The following is a 16,064-nucleotide window of genomic DNA, read 5'->3' as shown; positions in this document are numbered from 1 at the left end:
GTGAGCGTTTGAACCTTCTGTAATAGTTGCATATGACTCCCTCAGCATGAAAAGATGGATCTCAAAATCGTACAGTCATTGTCGGAAAGGGTTCAAATACACAAAAATGTGGAAAAACCAAAGAATTTGTTGGACAAACAAAGGATTCATTAATAACTATCACTAAACAAAAGAACACAGCTGTGGATCATTCAGGTAACAACACAGTATTAAGAATCAAGCATTTGTAAACTTTTGAATGGGTTCATTTTCATAAATTCAACTATTATTTTCTCTTGTGGACTAGATGTAAATATCTTTTATGTGAAATATCTTATTCGGGTCAGTACTAAATAAAAAATAACATGCGTTTTGTATGAACCCACTTATTTTGCTAAAATAATAAAAATTTTGCAGATTCTGCAAGTTGTATGTCAACTGTATCACATAAGTATATATTACAGATATATACACAAGTAGACATGCACACCATAACACAACCACTGACTTGACTACAACACACACTAGGCGAGGAGTCGGCGGGTTGCTTTGTAACCTACTGTAGTGTGACTGTGATATTGGCGGTCGCAGGAGAGAGGCCGTACCTCGTCTGTTTCAGCTGATCGGCGTGTGGACCACACAAACTCCATCACAGCCACAAACACAGCAATAATCAGGCCACAGATTAACACCACAAATATACCGCCAATGTTTTCCATCCCAAGACCTGCAACAATGAATTAAACACTTTTAAACAATCCGCATCTATGAATCTTTCATCACAGTAATAGAATGCAATAAATTCACTTTCCTGAAGTCGGTACAAAGTGCAAATTCACCTTATGTATTGTGTAAATGCAATTGATCTTAAAAGATAATTTGACCTCTTGAAAATGTTTTAACAAAATTTAATAATTGAAAATGACAGACTTAAAAACCCAGTTCAGATCTGCCTCCATACACTCAAAACAACTGATAGAACCAAGTCCCCACCCTACAGTTTGTGTGAAATCCCTGCTGTGTTTTGGAACATGTTAGCTGGTTATGAGTTGGTACACGCTGATACATTGTTTCTTGTCATCTTGGACCAGAAATAAACCAGCTACCTGCTGTTTTTTTGGAACTACCAGCTGTTTTTGGAACACTGTATCTGGTCGACCAACTAACATGTTCTTCACAGAATGCGGTTCCAACTGGATTTTTCAGCAGGGATGAGAATTGGATGAGATTACTGTGTTGAAGTGTAGGATAGGTTCATGCCTTTGGCGCGGTGGTCTTCCTCTTTGGGACACTGCCCTCCCTCCCACCATCTTCTCTTCAGGATCTCCAACCTGTTATTCTCCTGCAACTGCAGAACTGCCAGACTGATCTCATCTCTGAAAGGAGAACCTGGGAGACAGAATAATGCCACTGTCAGTGTTTGGCAATTTAGCATGAGGAAGTGACAATGAATTGTGCACAAAATTCACTTCTGTAAAAACAAGCCTGTCTGATAAGTCAAATGAGTTGCATATTTCATTGGTGATTTTATAGATGAATGATTGGACATTTATATATGCAAAGTGAAAGTGATAAGGTTTGTTTTTTTTTTTTTGGCAAAGATGTCATTTTTAAGTGTTATGGTTTAAAAACCTTGTGATTCACAGTGCTGCCACATTGTTTGTGAGGCTTCCAATGTAAGTGTGTTACAGTGCTTGATTTTTAAAAAATGAAAGATGAGTTGTGATCACTTTGCCGTGGTAATTATGTCTATCTCTCACCGAGAGGCATGCCGATTCCGTAACCCTTGGTGTCCAGCAGGCCTCCAATTTGGGTGAGGTTGCAGTTGAGGCTGCGGTGGTACTCGTTCATGGTGCTCTCAAGCAGAAAGGCATATTTGGAGTTCAAGACTCGTGCAATGCCCTCTTCTGTGCTCTTCACAAAGACACTGGGCTGCTTAGAATACATGTAGTTCCACATCCGCTGGTACGTTTGATAACGAGAGTTCTGAAAGTGAGGAGGAGACAATGCATCATAAGCGCACGCATCATAAATAAACATTTAAATATGATTTGACAAGCAAAATAACAAAGAGGAAAAAAAAAAACAGTGACGCACATACAAATGGTAAAAACACTTGAGCAAACAAATAACTGAGAAGAAAATACATAGTCTGTAAGCCAAGGGTACTCTACAAGCAACAAAATAAACAAGAGATATAAAACCCATCCAAATGCATATGCAAATATATGCCTGCTGGCACTTTTCATGAATACTGTACAAAATTGGGCCTGTAAATGTTTAAGCATTTTTTTTCTTTCAACAGATGTTTAGTGAAAGAAGGTGCTTAAAGGTGAAGTTCACTTCCAGAACAAAAATTTACAGATGATTTGCTCACCCTATCGTCATCCAAGATGTTCATGTCTTTCTTTCTTCAGTTGATAAGAAATTATGTTTTTTGAGGAAAACATTTCAGGACTTCTCTCCATATAGTGGACTTCTATGGTGCCTGCGAGTTTGAACTTACAAAATGCAGTTTCAATGCAGCTTCAAAAGGGTCGAAATGATCCCAGCCTAGGAAGAAGGGTCTTATCTAGTGAAACAATCTGTCATTTTCCCAACAAATTGACAATTTATATACTTTTTAACCTCAAATACTTGTCTTGTGTAGCTCTGCGTGAACTGTGTGTGTTTCGGGTCAAGACATTAAGGGTATGTCAAAAAACTCCCATCTCATTTTATTCTCCAACTTCAAAATCGTCCTACATTGCTGCAGAAGTACTGACCCAGTGTTTACAAACATGCAAAGAAGATCAAACACCCTTTCCAAAAAAAATTTAAATTTTTAAGAAAAAATAGCTGATCATTTTGCTAGATAAGACCCTTCTTCTTCGGCTGGGATCATTTGGAGCCCTTTGACGCTGCATTTAAACTGCATTTTGGAAGTTTAAACTAACGGGAAACATTGAAGTCCACTATATAGAGAGAAATCCTGAAATGTTTTCCTTAAAAAACATTTTTTTATTTTTGTTCTGGAAGTGAATTTCCCCTTTAAAGCATTAGAGGCAAATCCTAAATTAGTTAAGTGAGACAAACACAAACACTACAAAATGACAGTATTCCAACAAAAAACTTTTACATTTATAATTCAGCTTATTGTAGTAAAAAATACCATTGACACATATTATTCAGACCCTTTCTACAGCATGACAATTTACATTTTTATTGTAATTATAATTTTGTAACCTTGTAATTTAATGTCATAAAAATGCCTTAACTCAATCTTCCTGTGAAATTACTGACTTCTCTCTGGTTATTTAGGCCAATTAAACCCTGCCCCATTCTTTCAGTCGACTGCAATTCAGATCTGTCGCCACCCAACAACTGATGGATAGAACAAGTGTCTGTGTTTTATATTTTTTGTTTATCTACAGTCCGTTTCACACACATATACAGTAGAGATCAAAATTAGAGAACTACCTTCAATTTCCTAAATTTCAGCGCTTAGTCTTATTCAAAGTTCTCCTAACAGGATTAGACTGGCATATAATATATTGTTTTTAAACATATTTCATAAATTAATTGTATTCTGAATATAAATAGTATATTGTATTCTGAGTATAAAAAACTTAAATGAGATATCTGAAAAAGAGCTCTGGTCAAAATTAGAGAACACTTACAGATTCCTTTAAGTTACTGGTGTTAATCTGGCACCTGGTGCTAATTTCCTTAATTATATGACAAACTGGCAGCATTTCTCCAATTTTCACTGAGATTGCAAGATGGCGGGCCATGTAAGACAAAGTCACATCTCTCAGTGGGGATGGGTTCAACACTGCAGCTGGAATTGCTTGCCAGTTCAGTGCTGAACAGGGTAAGGATCTGTCTCAGCATGTTTAACAATTAGCAGTGAGCAAACATTCAAATAATACCTAAAGTCCTCCTAGTGATGTCCTGCGGCCACGGATGTGCTGAAGTCATTCAGCTCTAAGGTGACAAACCATGTACATGTAACAGGAGGCGGTCCAGATGAAGGCCAAAGGGATGACCCTTTCAAGCCATTGCAAGAGAAGTTGGTCATTCAAAATCTGTGATTTCTTGAATATTTCAGCATTTAAAATAACACTAATTCATTCAAGTCCCCCAAAAAGGCTGGTCATCCATGTAAGACAAATTCACATCTCTCAGTGGGGAATGGGTTCAACACTGCAGCTGGAATTGCTTGCCAGTTCAGTGCTGAACAGGGTAAGAATCTGTCTTAGCATGTTTGACACCCAGCAGTGACCAAGCAGCAACACTCAGCAGAAAGAATCAAAAGGCAAAGCTCACATTTGTTGAAGAGCATGTTGTATGGAGAGAGGAGAATTGATCCGAAGTTCACTTTAGTAAAGACAGCAAGTTTAATTTATTTGGGTCCGTTGGGAAACATTATGTTTGGTGTCAAACTGGGGAAAAACTGAACCCGAGTGTGTAAAGAAGTCAATGAAAAATGGAGGAGGAAGTATCATGGTTTGAAGGATGTTTTCTGCAGCAGAAGTTGGGCCTTTTGTACAGATACATGGCAGGGTGAATGCAAATGTTTATCAGAACCTCCAATCAGTCTGTAACTTTCATGCAAGACAATGCACTCTGTCACACTTCAAAATTATAAAGTAGTTCCTAAAAGCTAAGAGCATTCAAATAACGCCCAAAGGCCCAAAGTGATCTAAACCCAATTGAAAATCTCTGGAAAATCCTTGGATGACAAAGTTATGGCTTAGGAAACCCACTACAGTTACCGAACTATGGAAGAGAGTGGAAGAAGAGTAAACCAAGATCACACCAGAGCAATGTGAGAAACTAGTGATGTCCTGCGGCCACAGAAGTGCTGAAGTCATTCAAAGCAGGTGTCTTTTCACTTCCTACTAAGTTTCGACAGCTGCAACCCTCCGCAATTTTAGTTGTAATCTTCTTTTGTGCTACAGTGGTTAATGTTCTCTAATTTTGATCACTGTGTTTCCCACAAAATGAAGGCTTTTTTTAAATGGCTTGGTTATTTTATCAAAGATGGTAGTAGTATAACAGTGTAACAGCTAATATTCTTTCAAAATTTTATCAAGTATTTATAGATTGTTCCCTAAATTTGATTTCCACTTTACATAATAATATGAATAAAAATATCTGTCACTACGTCCATCATCACATTTGCCAACATGTTCTTAGGTTTGCAAAATAGAAAATGAATAGAAAAGTATAACGTTTTACATTGCTTAGTTTGACATCCCGAGGCTGCTTGACATTTTCTAAAGGTTAAAAAGAACTTTGGATCACAAAAGTGTTCTTGTGGAAAGTTCTTATTATTTATTACGCCCCTTTATTGCTCTCAAAACACATAATGCCTACTCACTAACCCTTCCAGGCAGGTTTTCATAAGTGAACATTCACATGTGCAAGCCAGCATGTGTTTACTTTTGTGTGTGTGTGTGTGAACTTAATATCATATGATGTGTACCATAAAAAAGGTCATGGTGCTTCCTCCATGAATGGTGCCGTACTGGATATTGGTTTGATCAGCCAGGTCATCGGGTGATTCAATTGGCACTTCCATTCTCTGCACTGTGAGAAACGCAGCCAGATTCGCTGTGTATGAAGAGATTATTATGAGAGTGAATGCCCACCTAAAAGAGAGAGGCAGAGAGCGGACATAAACAATGGAAGCAGAGATCAAAGAGCCCACAGCTATGCTGTGTAATGTGTCTATTGACTCTGCTAAAATGACCATCAACACATATGGAGCTCCAGAACACGCTCATACTCACCAGACCCCACTGACGCAGCGTGTGGAGAGGGCTCGGGGCATGATCTCTGACCCCTGCTGCATGAAGCCCCCGACAGGAAACCACAGACTGTTTCCTAGCGTGTACTGATTTTCCAGCAGGTCTCTGCGCTCACGCAGACACGGGTGAGGGTTATACCATTCATATGGACTCAACCTGACACAAATACACAGAGATTTAGAGATTTAGAGAAAAACTTGCATTGTGCATTAATATTTATTACCTCACTTTAAATCACTACATTTTGCTGCCAACGGGGTAAGAAAACTAAACTTTATTGAAGATTTCATTTAGATCTCTGGAATAAAGTATTTATGTCTTAAGCTGTTGTACTACTCAGATAAATTAATATTATTTCACAAAGCAAAACAACTAAACACACTGATTAAGACAATGATTTTAGTCGCGTTTATGTGTGTGTAGGTGTGCGTTTGTGTGTGTACCTAGCAGAAAGAAAAAGCACACAGCTGACAGCGAGGTAAGCCAGCAGCATGAAGAGCCAAACAGCCGGTGAGAAAGGATCCAGGAAGGAGAAATAACCTGGCTTCCTGCCCTGAGAGACAGTGGAAGGGAAAGAGAGGTAAATGAATGCAGCTGAAGAAAGGAAGGTGGTAGAAATAAAAGCCAAAAGGAATTAGGTACACTATGAATATTCAATCTGTTAATTACATAAATGTGGCAATGGAAAATGCAGTACTGTATAATACATATTAATGCATCTATCTATCTATCTATCTATCTATCTGGTTGTTATTTAGGACATGACAAGCAGAAAATATCACACAATTATCAGGGTATTTGCACCAGTGTGTTCGTTCAATTGTATGTTGTAATCTTGCATGCTTTACTTCAGCCACAAGAGGGCGCTATTGACCAAAACAGCAAACCAGAGTCACCAAAGACTGATTTTAATACACTTCCGTGGAAAGCAGATCTCACTGTTTAGTTTTAGCAGGTAAAGGTATAGGTGAAATTGCCAGTTATTTAGTTTCAGTTAGTGTGGATCAGGGTTTGCTGATAAAACACTTGATCTCTATATCCTGAAACTAGTCAATGAGAATAAAAAATTTCTTAATGAAAGTTAATTACAAATTCATTAGAGCCAATTACTTTATATGCCAATTCATTATTCTAATTAATTACAGTTAATCACATATCAATATTTGATGAGGACAGCACAGAAATGAAGATATATTTGGAAGATATTGTTGCAAATTAATGAAACATTGAATAAGAATTGCTAAAAGCAAATTAGTATATTGTAAAAAAACATTTTAAACACAATATCGTTGAAAGCAAGCTTATCACAATCTTACATTCATTACGTTGCAGGGTAAACCCATTTACACCAGACATGTTTTGTATTCTGTCTGCATTTGTTTTTTTTTTGTTTTTTGATCTATGTAAACATCCAGACTGAAGCCACTGTGTCAATTCTGTGTGTGTGACTTACTATATGGACCCTGTAGAGAATACTGATGCCCAGGGTCATAAAGGGTTTTGAGAAGTCAATGACCTTTTCTCTCTCAGATGTGATGGTAAAAGCTGCTACAGCCAAATCAGCTTTCTGCTCCAAAGAATGAAGGAGAAAGCAACAAAAACATTGTAAAAGCAGAACATTTTTGGGAAAATCATCTAGACAAAGAAAATTACACAGGGCTGAATTGAGTGTAATTGTGTGATTTCCATCTTTAAGTCAGGAGGGAAATTGTGTTGATGAGTATGAGCACGTACCCTGTTGATCAGTTCTCCCACCATGCCTGTCCATGAGCCGTTGGGTTCAGGTGCCCCGTACAGGCCATCGTCCACAAGTTTGATGCGGTAGGTGAACTTGAGGATATCAGACAGCTCTCTCAACATGTCCACACAAAAACCCTCATACTGCTCATTTCCCTCAAACTCCTGGTAATTCATTTTTCTCATCACATACGGGTTCTCCTGCACACACAAACACATGTGGGTCATTCATGTTATGCAATAGGTTCATGTTCCCATAACATTTGTCTTGCTATATATGATGAAATATTAAACTCACATTTTTAAAAGTTGTAAGTTCGTAAGTTCAGAAAACACCAGTGATTTTTTAAATAATTTCAATACTTTGGTTTGAGCAGATGTTGCTTTATTATATTTCCAGGTGGCACACACTGATTTCTACATGAAAACGTTAATAAAAAATGTTCCAGGTGTTTTTTTAATTCTTTCTATTTTGTTATCTTTATCTTTCATGTCTTTAATATGTTTCAGTCAAAACATGTTTTTTTTTATTATTATTATGGGGAATGTTGTTTTTGGTAATACAGTTTAAGTGAAAAATTACGTAAAATACATACACCTTGCAGAATCTGCAAAATATTAATTATTTTACCAAAATATGAGGGATCATACAAAATGCATGTTATTTTTTTATTTAGTACTGACCTGAATAAGATATTTCACATAAAATAAGTTTACGTATATCATAAAATATTTTTTTTTTGGAATTTTATTTATTTGAACCCTTTCCAACAATAACTGTATCATTTTGAGATCCATCTTTTCACACTGTGAAAACTTTTTTGACTTAAATTTAAAGATCATGGTAAATTTAATTTATTTTGTCTGCGGGGAATCTTCTAGCTTCTGAAGGGCAGTACTAAATGAAAAAAATATGATATTAAAAATAAGAAAATGTACACATCTTCAATCTGTTCAAAAAGTTTTTACCCCCATCTCTTAATGCTTCGTTTTTTCTTATGGAGCATCAGTGAGTGAGTGTTGTCGCTCAAATGTCCTCAGTGTGAAGAGATGGATGTCAAATACACAAAAATGAAAAAAAATATATATATATTGTGGGAACTCTTTGGGGCAAACAAGGAACTCATGAACAACTATCTACCACAAAAAAAAAAAAAAAAAAAAAAAAAAGTTGTGGATCATTCAGGTAACAACACAGTATTAAGAACCAAGTGTATGTAAACTTTTGAACAGGGTCATTTTTATAAATTCAGCTATTATTTTCTCTTGTGGACCATATGTAAATGTCTTTTATGTGAAATATCTTATTCAGGTCAGTATTAAATAAAAAATAGCATGCATTTTGTATTTTACTCTTATTTTGGTAAAATAATTACCATTTTGCACATTCTGCAAGGTGTATGTAAACTTTTGACTTCAACTGTATATAGCTGTCATATAATTTCATTGGTAATAATAACTAACAAAAAACAGTTTCTTAATGACTGGCAGTGACAGGAAGTCACATAATTTCTAATGGGAACACAACAGCAAAACATTAGCAAATTTTAGCGAGGCATTTGATCAATTCTGTGATCATCTTTTTACACAAAATTACAGATATTACTGATATATTTTGAAATAATGTTTTATTTAAAATTCATATCAAATTGACCTCCATGAATTCCTGTGGATTCCTTATTTGATTAATAATAATAATAATAATAATAACTATGTTCTTTCTATTATTAGACAGTCTGTTAACTGTATATCCATTGTGTTAATAAGCTATAATTCATTAATAGTTTAAGTGGACATTATAGTTTAAAAGCATACTGCATAGCGGGAAATACCAGTGTAGATGTGGTACATATTGTGAGAACATAAGTGTCCCTGCTGTAGTGTAGTTGGTTCTCACCAGTATTGTTGTGATGATGAGGCTCTTGTTAGCCAGAGTTTCAGACACGTTGATATCCAGACTGGTGGAGTTCATCAGCAGAGTGTTATTAGAGTACCAGATCCCAATCTAACACAGAGATGGATGACAAATGGAACAATCAAGAAGTTGGCACTATTCAAAGTGTGTGTCTATGTGTGTGTGAACCTACTTAAAGGGATAGTTCAGCCAAAAAATGAAAATCTGTCATTAATTACTCATCCTCATGTTGTTCCAAACCCGTAAGACCTTTGCGCATCTTCAGAACACAAAGATATTTTTGATGAAACCTGAGAGCTCTCTGACCCTCCATAGACAGCAATGCAACTGACACGTTCAACACCCAGAAAGTTAGTAAGTACATCGTTAAAATAGTCTATGTGACATCCGAGTTCATCCTTAATTTTATGAAGCTATGAAAATACAAGTCTTCAATCTTCTCTTTCTTCAACAATTTATTTTCTTCCATGTCAGTTGACATGTCCTTACTACCTTTCTGAGCCTTGAATGTGTCAGTTGCATTGCTGTCTATGCAGGGTCAGAAAGCTCTCAGATTTCATCAGAAATATCATAATTTGTGTTCTGAAGATGAACGAAGGTCTCACGGATTTGGAACGACATGAGGGTGAGTAATTAATGACAGACTTTTCATTTTTGGGTGAACTATCCCTTTAACTGTTTCCTATTTAATACTGTACAGCCGCCTTGTCACAATTCTGTATTGTTAAAGGCGGTATATAAATAAAGGTGACTTGACTTGACTTGACTTAACAAATCTGTACCCAGAAGTGGGTTAAATTTGACAAAACCTCCTTTTAGGGAAAACCTGAGTTTTTTTTTTTTTTTTTAATTGTAAAATGCTTTTCTGTTAAAGTTAGGATTTAGGTTATGTTATTTAAACTAACTTATATAAAAACATTACACGTCTTTGGATATACCCATTTAGATAGCTAAGTAAATGTGTATGTGTTTGTGTGTGTCTTTAACCTCTTTGTGGCCTCCCCTGTGCTTCTCCAGGATGTGGAGGGTGTAATTGGTCCTCTGGCCTTTACTGTTGAACTCAACTCGACCTGTCAAACCGTCATACTCCACCTGATCAAAACATGGGAACACAGAGAGAAAGAGAATAGAAGCAGTTATGTTACCTGAAATAACACAATGGCTGCTCTCTAATGTAGATAACAATGCTGGATGACTTTGAAGTGGTTGACTATATTTACATGCACACACACACACACAGACTCACCATACGCAGGTAGTTCATGAGGCTGGTTCCATGTTGCCAGATCTGAGGGGAGGTGCAGCTGAGAGGTTTGACGCCAATCTCCTGACTCCGGTTGAGTTCCTGCACTGCACTAACCACCACATGGACCGCATCAAACAGCAGGGCCGACGACAGCTGAACACACATACACACAGTTTAATGTGAGCAGTCTGAGAGTGATACTTCGATAGGCTTTTGTATTGTGTTTTGTGTTTGTGCGTGTCTCACCGCTGGTCCGGGGTACGGGTTAATGTCACAACCCTCTCTCCAGGACAGGTTAAGGCTCCTGATAAACTCCAGGTAAAACGGGTGGGTGGTGTTAAACATCGAGAAGCCCACAATGTTTGACTGCTCATCCACTATATCATCCAACCATAGCAGTGGGAAGTCCTGCACACACACAGGAATGATATCGCACAGCAGAAAAGAGAAAACATCAGTCTGTGTGTAACAATTACAATTTTTAACATAGAGCTCAGATCAGAATAGTGACTAGCCCTGTGAAATAGTACTGGTTAAGTGGAATTTGAGTAGTTAAGTATGGTTTCTGTTGACTGAATACATTTTGCATAAGACGAGCAATGTGTTAAACAAGACTAGTTATTAAAGTTGTGTGTAAACTTTAATAACTAGTTGTGTGTAAACTTTAATAACTATGTAAAAGGTTTGAGTAATGTGACTTGTTAGGGTAGACTAGTAATAAGATGGTTTATATAATAGGTAAGGCTGGTTAGATTAGGGTCTAGAGTAGTGTTTGTAAGGTGAAAGTAACACTTTAATTAGACTAGCAACTAGTGGTTTTAGTAGATTATGTAATGTTCCGTGATCTGTTAGGTTAGACTAGTGACTAGAGGCTTTAGTAGTAGTAGTGTGTCTAATGATTTCAAATTAGGACCAGTCAAAAGTTTTAGTAATGCATGTAATATTTTAGTAACATGTAACTTGTTAGGGTAGACTTGTAATAAGGTATAATAGGTAAGGCTGGTGTAAACTGGTTACACTAGGGTGTATAGTTTTTGTAAGATGAAAGTAACACTTTAGGTCAGACTAGCAACTAGAGATTTTAGCAGGGTATAAAATGTAGTGATTTGTTAGGTTAGACTAGTAACTAGAGGCTTTAGTAGTAATGTGTCTAAAGATTCCATAAAATACTAAACTAGACCAGTCAAAGGTTTTAGTAATGCATGCAATAATTTAGTAACATGTAACTTGTAAGGGTAGACTAGTGATAACATGATTTAATAATAGGTAAGTCTGGTGTAAAGTGGCTAGACTAGGGTGTATATTTTTTGTAACCTGAAAGTAACACTAGGTCAGATTATCAACTAGATATTTTAGCAGGGTATAAAATGTAGTGATTTGTTAGGTTAGGTTAGACTAGTAACTAGAGGCTTTAGTAGTAGTGCGTCTAAAGATTCCATAAAATACTAAACCAGACCAGTCAAAAGTTTCATGTATGCAATAATTTAGTAACATGTAACTTGTTAGGGTAGACTAGTGATAACATGGTTTCATAATAGGTAAGGCTGGTGTACACTGGCTAGACTAGGGTGTATATTTTTTGTAACCTAAAAGTAACACTTCTAATGATTTCAAATTAGACCAGTCAAAAGTTTTAGTAATGCATGCAATATTTTAGTAACATGTAACTTGTTAGGGTAGACTAGGTCAGACTAGCAACTAGAGGTTTTAGTAAAGTTTAGTGACCTAAAGGCTTTAGTAGTAATGTGTATAAAGATTCCATAAAATACTAAACTAGACCAGTCAAAGGTTTAGTAATGCATGCAATAATTTAGTAAAGTAACTTGTTAGAGTAAACTAGTAAACTATGTGGTTCAATACCAGGTGGTAACTAGATGGTAAGGTCTGTGTAAAAGTGGTTATGAACAGAATTAATTACTGGTTATAACACGGATTAGTTTCAGTAGTGTCAATGAATGGTTTAAGTATGTTACTGTAGGTTAGCCTAGTGACCATAGTAGTGTTGAGTATAGTAACTACAGGATTCAGTGGTTGTTTAACAACTTAAAACAGACTGTATAGTTTATTAGTGGATAAGGTTTAAGTTACGTGTTTAGATAAAATGGTTATATCAGTGAATAAGGATTTCAATATTGCATGCATAATGTGGTAACATGTTAGTTTAGTCCAGTGACTAGAGGTATCAGTGGCGTATGTAACACTTCAGTAATGAGTTAGGAACTTAAAATACAGACTAGCAATATGTGAATAATTGGTTATATTTACTAGAGGTTTCAGAAGTGCATTAGATTTGAGTAATAAGTTAGAATAGAAACTGGAATAGTGGACAGTATGTAAGATGTAAGGTTAGACTAGTGACAAGAGGTTTTAGTAGTGTCTAAGGGTTCTGTAATGTGTTACACCAAACCATTCACTAAATGTTTCAGTAATGCATGCAAGGTTTGAGTAACATGTAACTTGTTAGAGTAGACTAGTAATAAGGTGGTTCAGTAGTGGGTAAGGTCAGTGTAAAGTGGTTATGAATAGAATTAATTAGTTGTTAGAATGCTGATCAGTTTCAGTAGTGTCAACGAATAGTTTATGTTACTGTCTCTTAGACTAGTGACCACAGTAGTGTTGAGTATAGTAACTACAGGTTTCAGTGGTTGTGTAAGGCTGGTGTAACAGTTAAAGCAGATTGTACAGTTCATTAGTGGTAAGGTTTAGGTTAACTGGTTAGATAAAAGGATTATATCAATGAAAAAGTATTTTAATACTGCATGCATAATGTGTGTGGTAACATGTTGGATTAGACTAGTGACTAGATGTATCAATAGTGTATGTAATGCTTTAGTAATAATTGGTTAAATTTGCTAGAGTTTTCAGTAGTGCATTAGGATTGAGTAATAAATTAGATTAGAGACTAGAGTAGTGGACAATATGAAAGATGTAAGGTTAGACTAGTAACTAGAGGTTTTAGTAATTTTCTGTTATGTGTTACACTAGAACAGTCTCTAAATGTTTCAGTAATACATGCAAGGTTTGAGTAACATGTAACTTGGTTAGACTAGTAATAATATGGTTTAACAGTGGTGTGCATAATGTTGAAGTACCAAGTTAGATTTGTGGGCAAGGTAGAGAATTCAGCACTGCATGCATGTGCTATGCAATGTGGTAACAAGTTAGGATAGACTAGTACCTAGAGGTATCATTGGTTTGTATGATTTCAGTAATGAATTTGGTTAAAGCAGGGACTAGTTGTACATATAATTATAGTAATAATCTGTTATATTTACGCAAAGGTATCACTAGTGTGCATCATGAAGTCAACAGTTAGTCATCATTAAGCGTCTGTCGTTCTAGTTTTTACAGTGTGTTCTACACAGTTGGCAGGTTTTCACAGAAAATCACTTATGGGCACAGACTTAAGATTTTTTAGCTTCGGAATGATTTCATCCATTCAGAAGAGTTCAAACATATTTAAAATTTTGAGCTGATTTTAGAACACATTGTTTTAATCTGTCATGCATCTCCTAGCAACAAGGTACGTTTCTGCACAAGTTTGCGTTCAAAATGATTTTGAAAGTCTGGTAGTGTTTTTTCAGCAAGCTAGCATTTTAAACACAATAGGTCATACTAATAACTAGAGGTTTTAATCATGTATGTCATGTTTGTAGGTTATACAGTAGTATGTATTTAATGCAGTTCAAGCTGTGAAGGGGGTTAGCTTGAGAAGTGTGAGTGGGTTTGCGTAATAAAGATGAATTGTTAATACAGAAGATGGGGCTCCAGGCATGAATATATCTGCAGGAAAATAGGCCAAGAGCTCCTCCTCTATCTTACCATAGTTGTGAGGATGTACTTGTAAAACGCTGATGTCATTCCCAACTCTGATGCCTAAAAAGAAAGAGAACATGTGCAAATGAGAGAGAGCTGTATGGAAAAGCAGAACATTTCAGTGCTAAATGTAGAATACAATCCTTCAGCAGCATTATGATATTTATAGTATCTATACATGAAAATGCAGGTATATTGAATAAAGCTGAATTACAAGGTGGCAAGAACAAGAGATTGAAGTGGGCAAGGAAAGTAGAATGAATGAATGCAAAATGAGCCAAGGCATGTACATAATGTGACTATATGCTTACCTTTTTCAGTATAAGGTAAGATATAGATGCATTAGCATCAATAATTATTGTAGCTATTTTGTCATCACGAATCTCCTTCAGCAAAGGAGTGGGGTCAAGGTTGTCATCCAGCATCCTGATTGACAGCGTCTCTCGAGAGATCAGAAACCGCCTTATCAGCTCCTCCAGTCTCAGCAGACCTGCGGGGAACAAAGCGAGTTGTTGGCCGAAAGGATGTGGACACTCATACACCCGACTGGAATTGAAGGAAGCCAAACCAGGCTTCGTGTAGTGTACCTGAGATGGTTTGTGTCTGAGGTTGTTTGTAAACAGCATGCATCTGTACGTTCACAATGCTGCTGTGAAGAAAGTGAGTCGGTGGCAACACAAAGCCCAGTGAAAATGTAAATAACTAGCTGCGCTCTCAAGGGAGCCCGCATGCACAGAAAGAGCCAGTAAAGCCAGTGCCAAACTTTAATTAGCTTGAGGGAGGAGAGAAATCAATGCTCTCCACACTCTCATTCTCTCTCATTCTCTCTCTTTCTCTCGCTCTCAATACCTCCGCCTTTCTCTTTCTTTCTTTCACTGATTTCTCTCGTTCATTCTGATTTTCAGCCTCTCTGTTCGCTTCATTCCACTAAATTTGTCTCTTTCTCGATATTTCGCTGTCTTATTCCCAGCTGCTTTATAAAGTGAACTCAGATCTTCTGTTTTCCACTAGAGACCGGTGCTGTGACACACTGAAACAAACATTATCAGACCCAGACCAGCCTTGTGCTTAATGACTCATGTGTGACAGTGACTAGAGCTCTGTTCCAAAACATAGCGAGCAGCCAGCATTGTAGGACATCAGAAGCACGTTCCAGGCACAAAACCTGTTTCAAAAGGTAGGCATTTTAGTTAAGAGATGCTTAAATTCTAGCAGCATAAAGGTAATCCAAGAAAGCACTTTGCCAAGATATGCATGCAGAATTAAAGTTTCATTAGCGTGTTTTAGAAAATAAAAAAATGGTGGACAAGGCAAGATTGTTGACAGTGGGAAGGTTCCTTTTTTTAAATATACTAGGTTATGGATTGCAAGTTACCCTATTTAAAATGTGTTAAGTAGTGTAACTATTTAAGTTCATTAAATTAATGTAACTGATTACATTTGATTACTTTTTTAGATTTCTAATGAATGTTTTCAACTGTTCAACTGTAGGGTTAACCTTACAGTAGGAGCCTAAACTAATTACTTTCAGACTTTCAACATCCTTCATTACTTGAATTAAGATTATAATAATTTA

At 36.5% G+C, this 16,064-nt stretch overlaps 1 protein-coding gene across 2 annotated transcripts in view; it reads right to left on the bottom strand.

The window, feature by feature from the left end:
- The window catches only part of grik5 (glutamate receptor, ionotropic, kainate 5), an 87,624-nt gene that overhangs the window by 2,632 nt on the left and 68,928 nt on the right, over positions 1–16,064 (bottom strand). Inside the window, exons 8-21 of one of the 2 annotated variants that reach the window (XM_051130931.1) lie at positions 14,800–14,978; positions 14,495–14,548; positions 10,919–11,080; positions 10,673–10,825; positions 10,414–10,518; positions 9,409–9,516; positions 7,509–7,712; positions 7,228–7,341; positions 6,218–6,327; positions 5,757–5,930; positions 5,450–5,615; positions 1,740–1,965; positions 1,240–1,368; positions 585–706 (exon numbers count right to left, since the gene is read on the bottom strand). In XM_051130931.1, coding sequence (XP_050986888.1) covers positions 585–706; positions 1,240–1,368; positions 1,740–1,965; positions 5,450–5,615; positions 5,757–5,930; positions 6,218–6,327; positions 7,228–7,341; positions 7,509–7,712; positions 9,409–9,516; positions 10,414–10,518; positions 10,673–10,825; positions 10,919–11,080; positions 14,495–14,548; positions 14,800–14,978 — 2,006 coding nt within the window. Of the gene's footprint in view, positions 1–539; positions 707–1,239; positions 1,369–1,739; positions 1,966–5,449; positions 5,616–5,756; positions 5,931–6,217; positions 6,328–7,227; positions 7,342–7,508; positions 7,713–9,408; positions 9,517–10,413; positions 10,519–10,672; positions 10,826–10,918; positions 11,081–14,494; positions 14,549–14,799; positions 14,979–16,064 lie in introns of both variants that reach the window. The other variant, XM_051130930.1, reaches the window with a different exon arrangement.

Source organism: Labeo rohita, chromosome 16, assembly GCF_022985175.1.
Source record: "Labeo rohita strain BAU-BD-2019 chromosome 16, IGBB_LRoh.1.0, whole genome shotgun sequence".
Lineage (NCBI taxonomy): Eukaryota > Metazoa > Chordata > Actinopteri > Cypriniformes > Cyprinidae > Labeo > Labeo rohita.
The sequence above is the reverse complement of the archived record's forward strand: the minus strand, read 5'-3'. Positions and strand labels throughout refer to the sequence as shown.